This window comes from Misgurnus anguillicaudatus, chromosome 13 (assembly GCF_027580225.2).
Source record: "Misgurnus anguillicaudatus chromosome 13, ASM2758022v2, whole genome shotgun sequence".
Taxonomy (NCBI): domain Eukaryota; kingdom Metazoa; phylum Chordata; class Actinopteri; order Cypriniformes; family Cobitidae; genus Misgurnus; species Misgurnus anguillicaudatus.
The window spans coordinates 19,046,458-19,066,184 of record NC_073349.2 but is presented as its reverse complement, the minus strand read 5'-3'; the positions used below and the strand labels follow the sequence as shown (position 1 = coordinate 19,066,184).

General features: G+C 36.6%; 2 protein-coding genes across 2 annotated transcripts; both read left to right on the top strand.

Moving 5' to 3' along the window:
• The first annotated feature begins 510 nt into the window (after positions 1–510).
• On the top strand, positions 511–7,559 carry LOC129430496 (protein lifeguard 2). The gene is made up of 12 exons (XM_055187742.2): positions 511–669; positions 1,569–1,653; positions 3,398–3,498; positions 3,574–3,638; positions 3,726–3,779; positions 3,902–3,952; positions 4,161–4,200; positions 4,317–4,354; positions 4,984–5,071; positions 5,166–5,261; positions 5,490–5,543; positions 6,266–7,559. The coding sequence occupies exons 1-12, from the start codon at positions 655–657 to the stop codon at positions 6,416–6,418; spliced, it is 840 nt and encodes a 279-aa protein (XP_055043717.1). The 5' UTR covers positions 511–654; the 3' UTR covers positions 6,419–7,559.
• A 339-nt stretch (positions 7,560–7,898) lies between these two features.
• On the top strand, positions 7,899–19,543 carry senp1 (SUMO specific peptidase 1). The gene is made up of 18 exons (XM_055187712.2): positions 7,899–8,505; positions 8,815–8,876; positions 9,040–9,239; positions 9,353–9,437; positions 9,515–9,698; positions 11,933–12,077; positions 12,171–12,289; positions 12,369–12,655; positions 12,754–12,817; positions 12,901–12,939; positions 13,195–13,279; positions 13,364–13,507; positions 13,802–13,933; positions 16,097–16,300; positions 17,693–17,772; positions 17,889–17,973; positions 18,063–18,158; positions 18,238–19,543. Exons 1-18 carry the CDS (start codon positions 8,378–8,380, stop codon positions 18,298–18,300), a joined length of 2,202 nt encoding a protein of 733 aa, XP_055043687.2. The 5' UTR covers positions 7,899–8,377; the 3' UTR covers positions 18,301–19,543.
• Positions 19,544–19,727: the final 184 nt, after the last annotated feature.

Here is a 19,727-nt window from a genome sequence, read left to right as displayed (position 1 = left end):
AACTCTAGGGGAGCTGGAAAATGAGCATATTTTCAAAAAAAGTGGAGTGTCCCTTTAAATATATTTGCCTTTATTACTGTCAGGAAAAAATGATCCCTCGCTGTCACTGGAGCAGTACCCTTTCCACCTAAAAAGTTGATATTAGAACCCCAGAAGTACATATTGGTCCCAATAGTGCATATTAGTACACAATGTGTACATACCTGCATTTAAATGGTATTAGGGCCCCAGTGACAGGTTGGTACCATTTTTTCTGCTACAGTGCACTCACGTTGTGTCTGTAATCAATGTGGAAATATTCTGGATTTCTCTAGACAAATGTTGCAGCACTAATTCACAGTTTGGCACAGGCTGCCCCCCTTCTGCCAGATTGATTGGTATATTCCATGCCCCAGTCAGTGATGCTTTAATACCTAGATGTTGCTAGAATGTGCCTTTAGAGGAAGGGAGGGGGAGTTGCTCAGCTACAGGATTGGTTCATTTCAGCAGTGGAGGGGGTCATATTCCTAAAAGAACTACGCAGCATCACCATCATTATCTGTGTGCAGCATCTCAGACAGGTGCAGAAAGTAGACAGCGTGAACCAATCCACAGACTCATCCTGATTAACTGAAAAGGACTAAAAGTAAAGAAAGTGGATTTAAAATTGTCACAATGACACAGGGAAAGGTAAGCTCTTGGAATTTTATTTATATAATAATATTGAATGGTTTAAAGATTTTAATGAGCAAAGAGGATGTTCTGTGAATATTACTATAAATTTGTTTTGCTCTGTTCTGGTTATATTGATCTTTATGATGAGGCTCTCTGTTCCAGAATGACTCATTTTTGCCTAATGCATTTGTTTATGTATCCCTAACTCTATTTTGAAGAGGTGGTGATGCTCTTACGGTAAACTTGAATGAGCCACAAAGGCAGAATTAAGATATTTTTCTTATGTTTCTTAAAAGGGGCAGTACCCTTTCAAAAGGTACCTACGTAAAGGGTGCATATTAAAGGTACTTCAAACGTCTGTACCTAATAGAGCTATTTAAGAGATATTTGTATATTTAAAAAGATTTGCCCCCAGCTGCTGATTTAAGTGAATCGGGATATGAAGCAGGGAAAGCCTCTTTTAAGGTGGCTTGTGATACCTTCAGTAGAGTCTCCTATTACAGTGGCATCAGTTCATTGATAAATAATTGACAGATAAGTTCAGACTCTCAATTCTGCATTGAAAGTATTATGTGTTATGTGCGCCACTCCTTTTGAGTGTTTTTTCAGTGATTCACCAATGTGAATAAACCAATGTGCCATTTTTCTTGAATAATGTTGCATGTTTCATAATGAATATGTTCAATTTAAAGAAGCACTACATTAAAACATCATGATTTGCATATGAATTTAACAGTTGAATATAAATAGGATACAAGAGAAGCTTAAGATTATTGTAGAATGTGATAGAAAGACTCATGCATAGCAGAAAGGATCGTGGGAAACCAAGCTTATGGTGATGATACAATGCAGATGCTTATGTACTATAAATGCTTTATTTGTGATTAAATGATTTGTATCAAATTTCTTTACAGATTTTAGCAACAAATAAGTCGAACAATGGCCCAGATGTTCAGCCCATGCCCCCACCTCCTCCAGCGTATGAAGAGGCTGTTGCTGGTAATTTGAACCTTTCTTGAAATTTGTAGATTTGAATTTAAAGGGACACTACACCCATTTGCATTAAGCTTTGTATAGTTAGAACCCCAGTCATGTTTTTGAATGGTCATGCATCATTTTCTCAGTTGCCGCTAAGACAGGAGAAATACAGATTTCAGTGTTGCACTTCCTTCTTTCAATGATGTAAAAATCATCATTTTTGTTGAGGGGTGAGACTACAAACACCCCTTTTCTCGGTCAAATAGGCACCAAATTTGAAATGTATGTTACATTTCGACTACAAATATGACGCACTTTCAATAAAGATTAATGTTATACGGGTGAAATGCTCCTTTAAATGTTTAGCTTTTGATTCACATGTTAAAATTATTATATAATTTTTGTGAATGCATATGCAGTTCAGTTACTAATTTATGCACCATGAGCACTATAATATTAATAGTTAGTGATACTCAATTAAATAGATACCACATCAAAATCCATAATGACATCTCCCTTATACCATATGGTTTAAAATTAAACTTTAGTGTAAGTTTGCAGATGTTTACAGACAGTGAAATGCACACACTGCAAAAAAATGATTTTCTTGCATAGTATTTTTTTTTTTTTTTTGAGCAAATATCTAAAAATTCTTAAAGGTGCAGTGTGTAGATTTTAGCGGCATCTAGAATTGCACCCCTCCCTTTCGAAGCACACAGAGAAGCTACAGTAGAGTAGCCGACACAGAACAAACATGTCATCATCTATTCAATTCAATTTTATTTATATAGCGCTTTTCACAATTGGTAATTGTTTCAAAGCAGCTTTACATTAATAGAAGCAAGGAAAAACACAGAAAAATCGACAGATAGCATAACATAATACAGATAGCATAAGCAGCAGAATTTGCTGCGGCTATGAATCAACATTATAAGCGAGTATATTACTAAAGTAACGTATAGAAGAGGGTGCTAAGTTAAGCCAATGAATGCTGACTCCCCTAGGAGAAAAAAACACACTTTTTTTAGCCGGGAGAAAAAAGTCCTAGGAGGAAAAAACCCTTGGGAGATATACTGTATATATGTAAACGAGTAAGGAGACAACGTGGTGGCAAACGCATTCCGTATAACAGTTTGTCCATTTAAGGCTACTGTAGAAACATGATGGCACAAAATGGCGGCTTTCATGTAAGTGTACCCGCGGTGTATGTAGATAAAAATGGCTTATTCTATGTTAATAAAAACAATACAGTTCATTATATAAGGTCTTTATATGCCACCGAAAACATAGCTATCTATATTCTTTTTCATTGCTGTCAAAAGATCCTTTTAAAATTACACACTGCACCTTTAAATCAAGATGTGTTTTCTTCATGAGCAAAATGACCCTAAAAAATATATAATTTAACTGCATTTTTGCTTAAAACAAGCAAAAAAAAAATCTGCCAATGGGGTTAAAAAGTTAAAAAGTAAACCTATTTCCATTTGTTTTACCCTATTGGCAGATATTTTTGCATGTTTTAAGCACAAATTCACTTAAATTGTATATTTTTGGGTCTAAAAACTAGACCTATTTTCTTAGGTAATTTTGCTTATCAAGAAAATGCATCTTAATTTAAGAATTTTTAGTTATTTATACTAAAAACAAGACAAAAATATTAAGTAAGAAAGTCTTTTTTTGCAGTGCAGTGTTATGTTTAGGGTGTTTTAATAATGGCTTTGACTGTGAGAAAAACCTGTGTAATGTTTTCGTTGTCTATTGAAAGGTGAAAGCCCTTGTTACAGTGGAGTGTATTCCGGTGATGCTGAAATGCTTACAGAATTCAGCTGGGACGACCAAAACATCAGGAGGATTTTTGTCCGCAAGGTAAAGATCTGTTCTGTCTGGTGATGCTGATCTACTGTGGATAATATGAGATTAATGTAATGATTTTTTCTGTAGGTGTACACCATCCTGATGCTCCAGCTCTCTGTTACAATTGCCTTTGTGGCTCTTTTTGTTTTCTGGTGAGTGTGTGTGTGTATTGGCATTTCAAGCTATTTGTTTGTTGATATGTTTATTTGAGTTACAGATGTGTCTTTTCTACATTGCAGTGAACCAGTGAAAACTTACATTCAGTCCAACCCTGGCTGGTACTGGGCATCATAGTGAGTATAATTCATTACTTTGGGTTTGAATAGTAAACCTTTTTTATAAATTTATTTTAATTTACTGTATGTATTTTGTACTGTGACTGTATAATGATAATTGTGTATTTTTCTTTTAATAGTGCAGTGTTTTTTGTCACATATCTAACCCTGTCCTGCTGTCGTGGCCCTCGGTGAGCTCATACACCTAGACTCTTTTTCATGCACACACTTAAAAATAAATAATTTACTGATGATTTTAACATATTATGGCTAATTAACATATTCGTGTTTGTTCCAAAAGTTAAAATAAATAAAAAAATGTAAACGAACTTGAAATCGTTTTCCCTTAAGCATTAATAATATTAATTTTATATATTTTGACTCTTATCACACCAACAGGAGGCAGTTTCCATGGAACATGATTTTGCTCGTAATCTTTGTAAGTAATTAAAACACCTGATGACTGCTATATAAATTATTTTAATTTATAATTGTCCATATGGGACATAAAAGACAGTACATTTCTTTTAAAATATGTCTTCTCTTCTGTTTCAGACTTTGTCTCTTTCTTATATGACAGGGATGTTGTCAAGGTACAGTATAGTCTTACATAGGTGTATGGGTCCATTTTTGTAACAACAAACTTTAAAGGTCCAGTGTGTACATTTTTGTGGCATCTAGTGGTGAGGTTGCGCATTGCAACCAACAGCTTAGTCCACTGCTCACCCCTTGCTTTTGAAACGCATAGAGAAGCTACGTTAGCCGCCACCGGACAAACATGTCATCGTCGGAGACAACTTAGTAAAAATGTTTGTCCATTAAGGGCTTCTGTAGAAACATGGTGGCACAAAATGGCAACTTCCATGAAAGGGGACCCTCGGTGTATGTAGATAAAAACATCTCATTCTAAGGTAATAAAAACATGACGGTTCATAATTAAAGGTCTTTATACACCCCTGATCATATAGTTTTGTATATTATTTTGCATTTCTGTCAAGAGATCATTTTACAAATTACACACTGCACCTTTAAGTGTGACCTGCACAAATGCATGGTTTTATATCCAGCCCATCTTAAAGTTTTCACTTCTTTTGCACATTGTCCTATATACATAACTTCACAGATTTTTACTTAACTACACATTAACAATAGAATTAACAATGTGTTGTATTTTGCTTGTGTCAAATATTATATATCTGATATATCTGTATTGTGTGTTTAGCTTCTACAACACTAAATCCGTCATCATCTGCCTGGGCATTACTGCCTTGGTGTGTCTCACTATTACTATCTTTAGCTTCCACACCAAGGTTGGTATTTATTCACAAATATTCATTATTTTAACTTTTTTTTAATAATATTTATTTTGATGCTAAATCATACAAATGTTTTGTCTTTTTACAGTTTGACATTACATCCTGCCGAGGTGTTTTGGTAGTTTTCTGCACAACCTTGTTTATTTGTGGAATTATCATGGTCTTCATATTGCCCTTTGGATATGTAAGTACTATTACATTGGATGATTAATGACAATTGGGAGAAACTTTAATCCAAAATGATCCTTATAGTGCTTTCAAGGTTTACATTTTAACAGTAGGCTATGTGTGTTAAACCCAGTGTTGCAAGCTCCATGTTGAGCTACAGGATGATTTAAAATATATATATATATATATTTCTTGAAAGGGTTATTTGCAGACTTTCACAAAAGTTTTTTTTCTTTTTTTTCAGGTTCCGTGGTTGCAAACTGTCTATGCTGCTTTGGCAGCTATACTGTTTTGTATGGTATGATAGACTTCTCCTGTTAATATACACTCACCTAAAGGATTATTAGGAACACCTGTTCAATTTCTCATTGATGCAATAGTGTAATGGTGTGACGGGGGTGTTTTCTTGGGACATTTTAAGCTCCTTAGTGCCAATTGGGCATCATTTAAATGCCACGGCCTACCTGAGCATTGTTTCTGACCATGTCCATTTTATGACCACCCTGTACCCATCCTTTGATGGCTACTTCCAGCAGGATAATGCACCATGTCACAAAGCTCGAATCATTTCAAATTGGTTTATTGAACTTGACAATGAGTTCACTGTACAAAAATGGCCCACACAGTCACCAGATCTTAACCCAATAGAGCATCTTTGGGATGTGGTGGTGGAACGGGAGCTTCCTGCCCTGGATGTGCATCCCACAAATCTCCATCAACTGCAAGATGCTATCCTATCAATATGGGCCAATATTTCTAAAGAATGCTTTCAGCACCTTGTTGAATCAATGCCACGTAGAATTAAGGCAGTTCTGAAGGGTCAAACACAGTATTAGTATGGTGTTCCTAATAATCCTTTAGGTGTAAATAAATCTTATAATGCGGTGTGTGTGCAAAATATCATCCTATAATGTTTGTTAATAGCTAAACTGTTCAGGTGTGTTGTATTTCTCCTTTGCAGTAAAATAAGAATAAGAACATATAATAATCTGTTGTTTTTTTTACTTTTTTGTTATTTAGTTCCTAGCATTTGACACACAGATGTTGATGGGAAGCAAGCGGTATACCATAAGTCCGGAGGAGTACATCTTTGCCACCCTCAGCTTATACCTGGACATTGTTTACATCTTCTCCTTCTTTCTTCAATTATTTGGAACTGGAGAACGAAATTGAACTTTCTTCTTAACCTAAATGTATTTCAGCCTCCATGATGTGCACAGGCCCATGATTTTTATTTTGGTCCGAGTGTTATTGTATTCTCCAGCATGATATAGACCTTTAGTGCACATTGTTTGTATTAAGCTCACATCAGCTTCTATCCTGCTACAATGTGTTTCACATTTATTCTCTATGAAGGTGGTCTCTCATTGCATATACATACAAACATATGTGCATTGGTTGAATTTTGACAACACCCATGTAGTATTAATATTGATGTTGTAGAGGAAAGAATATATTAAATGCACTGTCAACATCTCAGTGTACATGTAGAAATCTAAGAAAATCTATTAAATGTGTTTAGGTTACTTGCTTAAGGATGTCTGCAACAGTGAAAGTCACTTATGTTTTGCATGAAAATAAATATTGTTGTCAGACAGGTTGTGTGTTATGCACACAGACAGTCTCACAATAACTCTTTGAAAGAATTCATCCATCTGTATGTCCACAGTATTTCTGCTTGTCCCTGCAACAGCTTTTGGTGTAACTGCATGAGGACATTTTAACAAATCGTTCTGGAAACTGATGGAGATGTTGTGCAAAATATTTTCATAAGAGTCTTATTAAGGCTTTACATGGTTTGCTGATTTACTATGGAGTGCACATTTGAATCAAATGAACATTACAAATCAAATTTTCTTCTTAATGTGTCTATTAGGCATTGTGTCCTATTGGGTATTTTGACTGGTATTTTTGTCATGTCATTGACCTGAGGCATTATTTATTTTGTTTAAATGTTTTATTACATCGTAATTCATTTTTCATTCAAGACTCAAGAGTGTTGTATGTATTATCATAGCCCAAAAATATATTTTTGAAGGTTCATATTTTTTAAGAAAATGAATTGTGGGAAATGATTGGGGAAATAAATAGAATTGCACAAAGTTTGTGTGAAATGCAGTGGTAAACGTTTTTCTTTTTTGTAACAAAAGCTGTAGTGTAAAAAAATAGTTTCCATTCCATTAGTGTTAAAATAAAGTGAAATATTAAAAATGTATGTATAGCAAAATAATAATAAGGTTAAGTTGCCAGAACAAATGTGATGTGAATGTTCTTGTATTTCCTCAGAAACAAGAATAAATACTTTTACCTAGTATACCTTTTAATGTGAATTTTATTTATTTATTGACTGTTTTTATTATTTATTATTATATTATTACTCTTGTAGCAAGTAGCACACTATGACAAATGTTGCATGTGTTACCTTTTAAGGTGACATTCATAAACAAGCTTATACGCTTACCATTTCTATAACTCATAAAGCACTGAAACTGTATCGTTTAAATGTTTTAGATATGTTGATCTCATGCAGTAAATTAAAAACATTGATTTCTTCTTGTACACACTTCACACAGTTTAACAGATTTGAGAAGAGTATGAAGCGTCCTTCAACCATTCCGCGTTCTAAACACTGCGTACGTATGACGCATTTCCGCTCGGCTCATCCAACGGGAGAGCTCGATTTTAACATGTGCGCTTCGGCCATGTTCTCCTTTTAAATAAGGAAGAAGCGGGAGGCGTTAATCCAACTTTGTGTACTCAATATCTCATTCAGAGTATCGTTTACGACTTCTGAGAAATACGAGTCAGTTAGTAAAAAAATCCCATAACCGATATCAACGCACGCGGGGAGCTGGTTTGAATCTTAATAACCCCCATATATAAACATTGGTGGGCTGGTATCTCCCGCGTTAGCTGCAGCTTAGCTGGTTAAGCTAAAGATCAGTGTTGAGGGTTTATCTGTGCTGGTTTAGTCGCGTTCGAGTCTGTTGGGTAAAGGATCCGGCTACTTTTACTTAACGAAGGTGGATAGCAGTGGCACGCGAATGAAGGGCAGGGAAAGCGCGCGTGTGGGACTGCGCTGACAGCCCTGGTGACAATTCTAGATTTAGCCGAGGTTTTAAATAGTTCATTATGTTTAATAAGCTTTACGAATGGATCGAAACCGGGTTCGCCAATCTGCGAAACGGAGCTCCAGCTGGTGCTGTTCACACCGGAGTGGATCAAGACGGAATAATACGAAGGAAAAGACCTTTGGACTGGTAAAATGATGTGTAAATGTGCAAAGGAGTGTTGTGTTTATTGTTTCGACAGCTAAATTAAAGTTTGGTGTTTGTTTTTTAGTCACAAGCAGGATTGTTTTGGTTCGGTCGTTAAAGCGCGAACCATTCTGGTGTGACGTCAGAGAAACGTGCGCTTCCTCAGCATCTGAGGAACCTTGACTGAACTTTATAAAGAGCTGTAATTCAATTATAGTGTATTTATTTAGTTAGTGTTTACTAAAATCAGGATGTTCACTTTATTAAACTCTAGGGTGTCATTTGATTGTAATTTGTTATCTTTCTAAATAGTTTAGAAGATGGAGATGCAGTTGATCAGGAAGAGGAGAGAGTGGTTAAGAAGTTCAGAATGGGTAAGCTAAGTCACCCTACACTTTAAATTTATAAGTGCATTGTTTTGTCGTCATTCCCCATTGCTAATACAATGCTCTACCAGTTTAGCTACAGAAACCCTGTTTATAGACTGTAAAACACCTACTGATAAAATATATACATTTTAATTTATATGTCTTGTAGGAGATTTTATGGACACAGTGAAAAATGCAGCAGAAGGAGTGAAAACTCACGGTTCGAGTGTTGCGGTGTGGGTTCGAAACAATGTTCGTCCTACCCTGACAAACATGCTTCCCGCTTCACCGGGTCCACCCCAAACAGGAATTCCTTCAGAGCCTTCAGCCAGTGCTGCTGCATCAGCATCATTGTGGGCAGAAAACAAGGTACCCGTTTACAGCGTATCAATTTCATATGGGAATAACAGAGAACTGTAAAGACGCACCGCAATGCATTTTTTGTCTGTGTTATACATCTTAAGTTTTGTCTTTGCGTGCAGTTTGAGGAGAGGAACCACAATATAGGCAAGGACACATTTGTGGCTCCATCTAGTGCAGTTGAGTGGAAGACCATCACAAAATCTGGTAAGGATAAATAATAATTACCTACATCAGCGTTTTGTTAGCATTTCTGTATAGCTGAGGTTTCTTTTGTTTGGCAGGCTCTTTGAGGACCGAGCAGTCAGTGACCATATCAAAAGTCGGGAGAAGAAATGCTTGTATGGACTATATATCCCACGAGACGCACAAAGCCAATGGCCATTCTGTTAATTTACCTAATGCCTCCACGCCAAAACCATCAGCCTCTCCTCGACTGGGCAGGTCCCTGTACCACCGGCCACACAGGTTAGTGTGTAAAATTAGAGTTGCGTAAATGTTCTGGGATCGATCCCGTAAGGAGGACCTAGTAACATTCACTGAAAGCTTTCTGCGTATCATCACAACCAGAAGTTTTGGTTCAGCTCTTTCACAGCAAACTGGACTACAGCAGATATCAGAAAGCTCTTCACTATCTGTGCTGAAGATGAGATAATTTACCAGCATGACAGACCAGCGCATCACGCGCTCCTTATGATCATGTCATAAACTAAAATGCACACGCGTGGTTTCTCGAGACAGAAATCACGGATAATTAGCAATCTTCTAACGCTGTGGGAAAAACCTTACAAGTGCAGGACTTTAAATTCGTTACGAGATTTTTATGGTATGTGTGTGAATCCACGCACAGATATGGAAAATCATTGGCAGTGTGCATTTTACATGTATTTTCCATAATCTCTGAAAAGGGCTGTATGCTATGATTCTCGCGAAATTAGACTTAAAAAGTAAATGCAAAGTAAGAGTATCAAAATAAAAAGCATACAGTTACAAACATCTCTTCATGTACTATTTTGCACATGATTTCAAATAACATCATACAAACCAATTCAGTTTTTTTTCACATTTAAGGGGAAAATTTTCATTACCGCAATGTGTCCATGACTGGATTTGGGTTCTTTGACATGGATATATTTATAATTAAAAAATAAAAAGCTTCAGTGCATGTTATACTATAAACATTTACAGTAAAGAAACATGTAGTATTTGGGTGATTCTCACGAAAACTTTGTTTTTTAACATGTCAAGCATGAAAATGTAAAAATTGCTTAAATGTACTTTTTTTCCCACCAGACATTGAAAAACAAAGTCTGGAGTAAATGGGAACATTAATTTAAAAACTTTTACTTATCATTTAACACTTTTTGTAACATAATTTAAAAAATTAGTCCTAAAAAATCTCATTACCACAACAGTCAGAAAACATCAACACTGACATATTTTCAAAATGACATGACAAACCTTAAAGAACATAATTTGGAGATTCTGCACATGCATTTAAAATCAAAGTATTATGCTTCTATTAATTAAATTAACATTTAATATGCATCTGTTGCGGTAATGATAATCAAAATGTGTAAGCATTCTCACAAGACAATATTTCAAATTAACTGTAAAAAATGATCTTACCTGGTAGCCATCTTGAAGTAACTGGTCCATGTGCTTGGTCACTCAAAATCAAACTTTATTAAAATACTGTATGTGTGCTTAAACTGTTCTCAAAAGGAGGATGAGAACATCGGGCATGGACACATAATTTTCCTAATTTTTCTTCATTATTATTATACATGAATATTCATTTAATATTTTTTCTGTCATCTAAAGTAGTCTAGCAAAACATCCATTTATTTTTTGTGTTAATTTGATTAAATTACAACATAACGCATGTTCAAACACAGCCGGACACATTGTGGTAATGAGAATTTCAGCAGAAAATCAGATAAAATTTACAATTATAAATTCTTATGTTGAAATCACACATTGTGCAAGGTAGAACACAGTATTGTGTTAATTCTGATGCTTTTTAATGTTACTATATTACACATTTTAAAGCTAAAATCATTAGTCCCGTGGTGTTTCAATGGTTTCGTGAGAATCACCCATTTGGTGATCATTGGTGGTAAATGTAGAGACAATAATAAGGAATATAAATGTGTCCAAGAAAAAAAATTTCATCCTCCGCAACAATTTTTAATCATTGTTTAAGCCTTCAAGCAACTAACATTTTCAAAAAAAAAATAGTTGGAAGGGACATAATTGACTGTGACACTCAAGATGGCTACCAGGCTTCTTATTTTTCCTCTCCAGATAAGTTGAAATTTTGTTTGTCATAGTACCTAGACAACTTTTTAGTTCTCATTACCGAAAAATGAGTTTGTAAATGCATATATTTAATGTAATATCATGTTGCGGCAGTGATAATTTTTTATAATGATAATCGCGGCAGTGATAATTTTTTATAATGATAATCAAAAAAATGTAAAAATTCTATAGGAAATATTTTTAAATCCTCTTAAAATAATGGTTATAGTAAGTTCAGACCTTTTATCTTATATGTGCAAAAAAATTGGCTTCAAGGGCTTTTTTAAAAAATCTGAGGCCCGACACTTTTTAAGTCATTTGCGGAAATGGTTTTTTTCTCTTTGCAACCTTTGAGGTGATCATGAAACTGAAACTGAAGACTTTCTTTGTTGTTGTTGTAGCTTGCGGTCTCCTGAGGCAAATTCAGGAAAAGCCAATAACACCAGCGTCTTTGAGAAGAATTTTCCCATCCGAGTGGTACAGAGTCCCTCACATGGCAGCTCGAATCGCCTAATCAGGCGAAGATCCCGCTGTACAGCACAGGAGGTCAGGCATTCGCTGCACTGAGAACAAATTTGTAAACCACCTAATAATACATCATAATAAAGGACTTTCTTTTATATTTATCTCTGTTTATAGTCTGTGCGTGTGGAAGAGAAGGAGGTCTACAGGCAGCTTCTAGCTATGGTGTCTGGTGGCCAGTCATCCTTTCTTCATGATGGAAGTTCTCACTCTAGCATTCGTTCGCATCGTGATTTGTGAGTATCTGCATAGATTGCAGTTTAGAACACCAGATGACTTCTCGGGCTAATCATGGACCGTTCTGGTTTGTTTCAGCTCCAGCATCCTGATGCCCAGTCGACCGCTTCTTCAGTGTGCCTCTCCTGCAGGCTCTGGTGCTGCTGCCTCCTCATACGGGTTATCCAGTCTACCCCCCAGCCCACAGCCTGAGTCCAGCCAGACATCCAGCACTCTGCCCAGTCCTGGTGCCAGCTCTAGTATTCCAGAGCCTCCGCTATGGCGCCGTGACCATGAGTCCAGTGTTAAAGGGCCATCGAGCCTTTCTTCAGCTCCATCACCAGCTGCCCTTCAGGATACCTCTTCTCAGGACACACAGTCTTCGGGTTAGTGTTAAAGTCTTTTTTTGTTTGACCTTTTCTCTTTTGCATATAACATAATCTCAATTTAAGGGTTGTTTCTTATTTGTGTTTGTTTGCTTTAGCTAATGATGGAGATTCAGTCATTTTTGTCAAGGAGCAGCAGGGCAAGAAGTCTGAGAGCTCAAGGTAAGAGGAAATTTTAATTGTAGTCTTCGCTAATCTTTCTAGCTATTGAACATGATGTAATCCTGTTTTAATCTTTTTTTTAGTATGCCATGCTTCAAGGCTGAACTATGGATCAAAGAACTGTGAGTTGTTCTTTAGTTTTCTTTTATGTAGGAACGTTAACGGTACCCATAAATGTATTTGAGCCATTTAGCAAACATTGCTTTTATGCTTTGTTCACACTGCACAAAAATCTAAATTTACATTTCATATAGTTTCGATTTTTGTGCTACAAACAACTAAATTGATTTGAATCAAATATGCCTCTCTTAATGAAGTCTTAGAGATGTTATAATAAATGCTTTCTAGCATTGGTCATGTTTACTATATGCTTTCAGGACTAGTCTTTATGACTCGCGTGCACGGGAGCGACGGAGGTTAATCGAAGAACAGGAGGCTGTGACCTCTCTGCTTCAGCGCCAGGTGAGTCACTTTCTCCTTGTTTTGCACTGTACACCTGTGGTCACTGTGTCCATACCCTTATACTCCTCCCGTGTGTATTATTAGCGGCTCTCCGGAGATGGTCGAGCTGCCCCATCAAGCGTTGAGCTGAAGGTTCGAGTCCCTCTGGAGAAAGAGGTTCCTGTCGCGTTTGTCATCGAAAAGCCTAAACCAATTATAGAGGAGCCTGAATTCCCAGAGCTAACAGAGGTATGTGCTTATAAACTCAGTTTACATTTAAATGACCTTTAGCAACTGAGAAGCATCATATGTGATAATGTATTCACAATAGCTGAATATAAACTCCAGGTCATACGATCAAAATATTTGACTCTGCCTGTGAAATCCAGGTTATATCTTCACAAAAAGGTTTAATATAGCTGGGATTTCACAGACAGGGTCACGTATATTACCTGGTCATATAATCAGAGACTGTTATGTTATGTCATTTTTCATTAAAGTTTAGTGCTTAAGGGTTTTGTTGCCCGCTTGTCACATTCACAGGAAATGGAGAGTGAGGTGAACCGAGCTTTGAGGGGTGGCAGCCAAGATGAAGTGCTCAGTGAGGGCTTTCGCCTCGCTGTCACCAGGAAGGACCTGCAGACGCTCAGCAACCTCAACTGGCTCAATGATGAGGTCAGAACTGCACTGAATAGCCTTTTTCACACAGACATTCCAGAAAATAACACGGAAAATGCATCCTGGATTTTTCCAGGATCGTTTGATTTTTTTTATTTCATTCACACTGCCAATGATTTGCCAGCATCTGCAAGGTCCCGGAAAGATATGTGACCTGTTTGAAGTCCTGCATCTTCTACGCAGCATCTGAAGTTTGCATATTATTTATTATTTCTCTCTCCAGAAACCACTCGCATGCATTTTTGTTATGATAAGACGCATGACGTGGCGTTCTATGCTGGTGAATGATCTCAGGTTGAGAATGGATATTTGAAAAGCTCCCTGATCTCTGCTTTAATCCAGTTTTCAGACATTTCTCATCGTGATTGTTAATATGCATTTAAAACCCCCGTTTTGAGGAGCTGAACGATATATGTTGTTGGGATGAAGCGCTGGCATTTTTGTTTATTACAGGCTCAAATGAGCATGTGACGCGATATTGTTTTATGCAGCTGAATGATCTCCGTTTCAGCCCAGTAAGTGAAGAGCTAACTTACCTGATATCTGCTTCACTCCAGTTTGCTGACTTTTCTCGTCGTGAATGTTGTAAATCCCTCATTTTAAAGAGTTAAACCAAATTCATTTTGCCATGGCAAGCGCGTCCTCACTAAGGCACAAGTAGGGCTGGGTATTGTTAGGAATTTCACAATTCGATTCAATTTCGATTCTTGAGGCTTCGATTCAATTCGATTCAATTCAATATTGATTTACTTGCTTCGATATCGATTCAAAAATAAGTAAATACACAAGCAATTAAGTACCTGAGTATATTTTTAAATAATGTGTGTAGTATTACTAATGTTTGATCACGTTGATGGTGAAGGCTTGAAAGAAGTGCTGCTATTTGCTATCTTTGATCTATCTGTTTTGATAAAGCGCGTCTTGTACAACGCTGAACGCTCTCACCAGTGTGTTGCCCACAGCGGCGCCACTTGCCGGGGGGGCTGAATCGATTCATAGGATTTGATGAATCGATATTGAATTGAGAAACAAATAATTGCAATGCATTGATGAATCGATATTTTTACCCAGCCCTAGGCACAAGCGTCATTGTTTATGCCTCTCATTTATCATTCCTGATAACTGCTTTAATCTAGTTTGTGACATTTCTCGTTGTGAATGTTGATCTGCCTGTAAATCTCTCGTTTTAAAGAGCTGAACCATAACTTTTGTTGTGATGACCTGCGCGTCCTCACTACAACACGCCCATTACGGCATTGTTTCGTCGTCTTGTTCACACAGAGGGTTTTCCATGTATCTTACTAGGTCCTCTTTCCGGCAACGATCCCAGAAGATTTACGGGACATGTTTGGGTTCACACAAAAGTGGGTATATTGACCATAGACTTCCATAGAAGGAATAAAAAAAATATGATGGAATTCAATGGTTACTGTCAACTGTGTGCTTACCATCATTTATCAAAATATTTTTTAGTCATTTATCACAATACTTCCAAAATATGTTTTTCCTACTATCGAAGTCAATGGTCACTGTCTGCTGTGTGTTTACCATAATTTCTCAAAATATCTTCTTTTGTGTTCATCAGAAAAAGAAATTCTTACAGGTTTAGAACAACATGAGGATGAGTCAATTATTACAGAATTTTCATTTTAAAGTGAACTATCCCTTTATGGAAAGGGTTTGGGGTACATTCACATGGGACAGAAGCATTAAAGCTTGACGGAAGGCTTGTCTGAAGCGTGACCAAAGGCCAATCACAGTGGCAGCAACACATGCTACGCTCTTCCATAAACATAGTTGGCTGACTCTGCCTAGGTTATTTGCACAAGGCGGCTGACGCCTTGTTGAGAAATGTTCAACTTCTGCCGCGAGCAACGGCAGTGACATGGCGCCGTTGGATCCACAATTCAGTTCGGCAACACATGATGTCACCCATTAAAAGTAAATTGGAAGCCTTAACGCTTTTGCCCTGTGTGAAAGTACTGTTAGGGTTAAATTTGTGGGCAACCGATATGAGATTGTCAACAATGCTGGCAAATGTAATGCTGCGATGTGTGGGTGGATTTTCAAACTAAAACATTCTATTTGTTATCTGTTATTATGGCAAGCTGCCAAACATTATCATATGGGTGCATCACTGAATCCACTTCTCTCTTTCAGGTTATTAATTTCTACATGAACATGCTGGTGGAACGCAGTAAGCAACCTAACCTACCTTCTGCTTACACCTTCAACACCTTCTTTTATCCCAAACTGCGGAGCTCTGGTTACTCTGCCGTCCGCCGCTGGACCAAGAAAGTGGACATTTTCTCCGTTGACATCATTTTGGTTCCTGTCCACCTGGGGGTGCACTGGTGTTTATCAGTAAGTAACCAGCACAAAGGTCACTTTGGGAAAATATAGTGCCTTTTGGCTGTATAGCTCTATGTGCCCTCTTTTTTAGTTTTATACAGCTTAATACGAAATTAATTCGGATCAGTTTTATATGATATATCTGATAAAATATAAATAAAATATATGTGACCCGCTCTGGCGAAATGAGTCGGAAGTCGCAACGTTCCGTTTTAAGATATGAGCCGATAATGTGGAAAAACAATGAAATTATAAAAAAAAATATTTTTAGCTAATATCAAAGAACAGACATTAAAAAATAATCTCCCAAAGTTTCGTAGTCCAAATAATTGAGTAAAGGTGTTTAAATGACTATTAAAGTTGAAACAGTTTTACTAAATTCGCTGGAAATGAACATTGCTTCTCTCAAATCCTCTCGTCACCTCCGAGCATTTCGGGGGATCCCCTGAAACGTCACTCTCTCCCCAAATATGGTGTTACACGTTGTTTTAGAGCCAATCAAAAATCTTGATAAAGGCTGATCATTTGTCAATGGGAAACCCCGGGGCACGCGATTGGTCCAGCCATCCTCCTGTCATACTCACAGCACTCTCCTCTCCTATTTAACTCCTTTTTGAATTGGTTACAGTGTTATTGTCAACTAACCTACACAAAGATATGATTACATAGGCAAGCATTATTGTTTTCTTTTTGCTTGTCTCTCTGCCTCTCAATTTCTCTCACACGCGAACGCGCGCACGCACACACACACACACACACACACACACACACACACACACACACACACACACACACACATTGTTTTGTGGGGACATTCCATAGACGTAATGTTCTATTCCCTTCCCCTAACTGAAACCCCAACCATCACAGAAACCTTTCTGTTACTTCACATTTTCAATAAACATCATTCTGTTTGATTTATAAGCTAGTTTCCTGGTTTACTGTAATGGCATTTATATTAATGTCTTTGGTCAAATTAAGCTGTAAAATAAATAGTTTATCCCTTCAAAAATGCAATGGATTTTGAAAGATATCTACAAAAAACTGGCAAAAAACTTTAAAGGCGTTTTTCTCAGGTTTTCAGTTGGAAAAAGAGGACAGACAACCTTAATTCAAATGTCTATATCTTTAAAACCATTCAAGGTATGACTTTGACTAGGATATCATTTGAAAGCTTATGGTCTCCTCTTTTCATTGATACCAAAATCTCAATTTTGAAATTTGGGTCACTGTGACTCATTTTGCTGGATCAGGTCACATATATGATAAAATATAAATAAAATATATATTATATATGATAAAATAGAAATCATGATATGATTTATATGATTTATTATCTTTTATATGATGATGATTTGTTAGATCAGGAATTTTTTCGAAAAATCTTGGTTTTTTTTGTCGTAGGTGATTGATTTTCGCAATAAGAGCATTACTTACTTTGATTCTATGGGAGGAAACAACGATGAAGCCTGCAGGATTTTAGGGTGAGTACTTCCTGTGGATTAGGTTTGAAATTGGTTTTTAAGAAGCACCTTAATAAACATTTAAATGTAAATGATGCATGTCCAGATATTGTCTTATGTGTGTCTTTGTATAACAGCAAGTATCTGGAACAAGAAAGTAAAGACAAGAAAGGACAGAACTTTGATACCTCAGAATGGACTCTAAAAAGTAAAAGACGCAACGTGAGTCACACCAACATCATTTAGGACTTATTGCCGTCTTGCTTCAAAATGAGACAAAACCTCCCAACATCATCTATTGTTATCCTCAGGAGATCCCTCAACAAATGAATGGAAGTGACTGCGGTATGTTCACATGCAAGTATGCTGAATACATCACCAAAGACAGGCCAATTACATTCACACAAGTGAGTACTAAATATATTACTGGTGGTGACACTTTTGTATAAAAGAACCTGTGATCGACTTCTCTTTTTTTTCAAACAGAAACACATGCCCTATTTCAGAAGACGAATGGTATGGGAGATCCTCAACCAGAAACTGTTGTGACTGTACAGGAAATATTTTGTGTCGTATTGATACACACCTGTGCACTTCAGGAGTCGGTTTGTTCAAGACACAAATGCCCCTCAGTTCGAGCTGATGGTCCACTTTGCATATGCCCGGTATAACAGTCGTTTTAAATGCTGTCTAATTGAAACATGGGAGATCCTCATGCACCTGAAGGACACCGTCTCTAGGTCAAGGGATGGGTTTCATGCCCCTTTATAGCTCCAAATAACTTGACATATTTTTGCTGAGCAAGCAAAAAGCTTTGACTGTGGAAGGACGTTATTATTTTACTTTAAACATTTTCTCGTGCTGCCTTTTTGTCTGCGGTAGCTGGGCCTGTCCTGTGATGATCTCATTTTGCATCAGATTTTTGACTGGTAGGAGTCACTTAATCTTAAATCATCTGAAGTCGGTATGATAAAAGAGACAGTTTTACGTAAAGTTTTGCTCTCTACGTTCTAATAGAGGAGCATTGCTGCTGTATTTACTCTCATGTATTATTAGTAAAACAGACAAAACTGACAATCACACCTCGCTCATTTCATACCTGTATATTTTATACAGACTACATACTTACACAAAACAATACAGGGGGAGACAGGTTTTCTTTTAAAATATATTGCTAAGACCCAGTTAGTAATAGTAAAAATGTCTGCTTTGTTGCATTACATAATTTTCAAATGTTTTAGATTCAAATGTTGATTTGTGGAGCTGCAATGCTTTTGACTTCAGTATGGTTTGGGATGAGTGTTCTTTCATCAGTTTATTTTTTTAGTTTAGCTTATTTTTATCAGTATTTAATGGCTCTTAAGGAGTCTTTTGGCATTTTGATCATCTCAGAGACAAGCCGCACTTACCTTCTCTTCTGCGTAATTTTTGCAAGCTCAGCAGTGTCCTACATTTAGTTTTTTCTGTTCTTTTATGTTGTTTCTCTGTACTTTCTTCTGTGCAAAAAAAGTGAACTATTTTTGGCAACCTGTTTCTAAATATTTCTCCAGGATATTGACAATTGTTGTATATACAGTCATTATACGGTAAAACTGAAGACATATTTAATACTCATTTTGTACCTTTTATTATACTGGTTTTGTATGTGGAGCAGATCTTTCTGGAAATAAATTCTAAAGGTTATGTGTGTATCAAATGATAAATGAAATAATTTCAGATTTTCAGTTTCTGAGTCACTTTGACATTTCTTGATATAAGAACTTGAGCAAAAATATAAACTTTTGAAAGCAAATGAATTGGCAATCTTTTTCTTTTCAATAGAAAAAATACACGAGTTATATTTTATAATGGGTTATGAAGATTAATTCATGGTGTTTATTTGATATCTATTGTATGTGATGTTTTTAAAATGACAGCTGATAATAGAATTGTAATTTAATCTATTCAAGCTCAACTTTATGCTATTCTCCTATTAT

What these genes read in the sequence shown, in the direction of transcription:
- senp1 (XM_055187712.2), top strand. Translation starts at nt 8,378, where the DNA reads ATGTTTAATAAGCTTTACGAATGGATCGAAACCGGGTTCGCCAATCTG. An exon ending in TCAACTGGCTCAATGATGAG is followed by an intron (nt 13,934 to 16,096) that starts GTCAGAACTGCA and finishes TCTCTCTTTCAG; the next exon opens with GTTATTAATTTCTACATGAA. An exon ending in GGGTGCACTGGTGTTTATCA is followed by an intron (nt 16,301 to 17,692) that starts GTAAGTAACCAG and finishes TTTTTGTCGTAG; the next exon opens with GTGATTGATTTTCGCAATAA.
- LOC129430496 (XM_055187742.2), top strand. An exon ending in GGCTGGTACTGGGCATCATA is followed by an intron (nt 3,780 to 3,901) that starts GTGAGTATAATT and finishes TTCTTTTAATAG; the next exon opens with TGCAGTGTTTTTTGTCACAT. An exon ending in TCATATTGCCCTTTGGATAT is followed by an intron (nt 5,262 to 5,489) that starts GTAAGTACTATT and finishes CTTTTTTTTCAG; the next exon opens with GTTCCGTGGTTGCAAACTGT.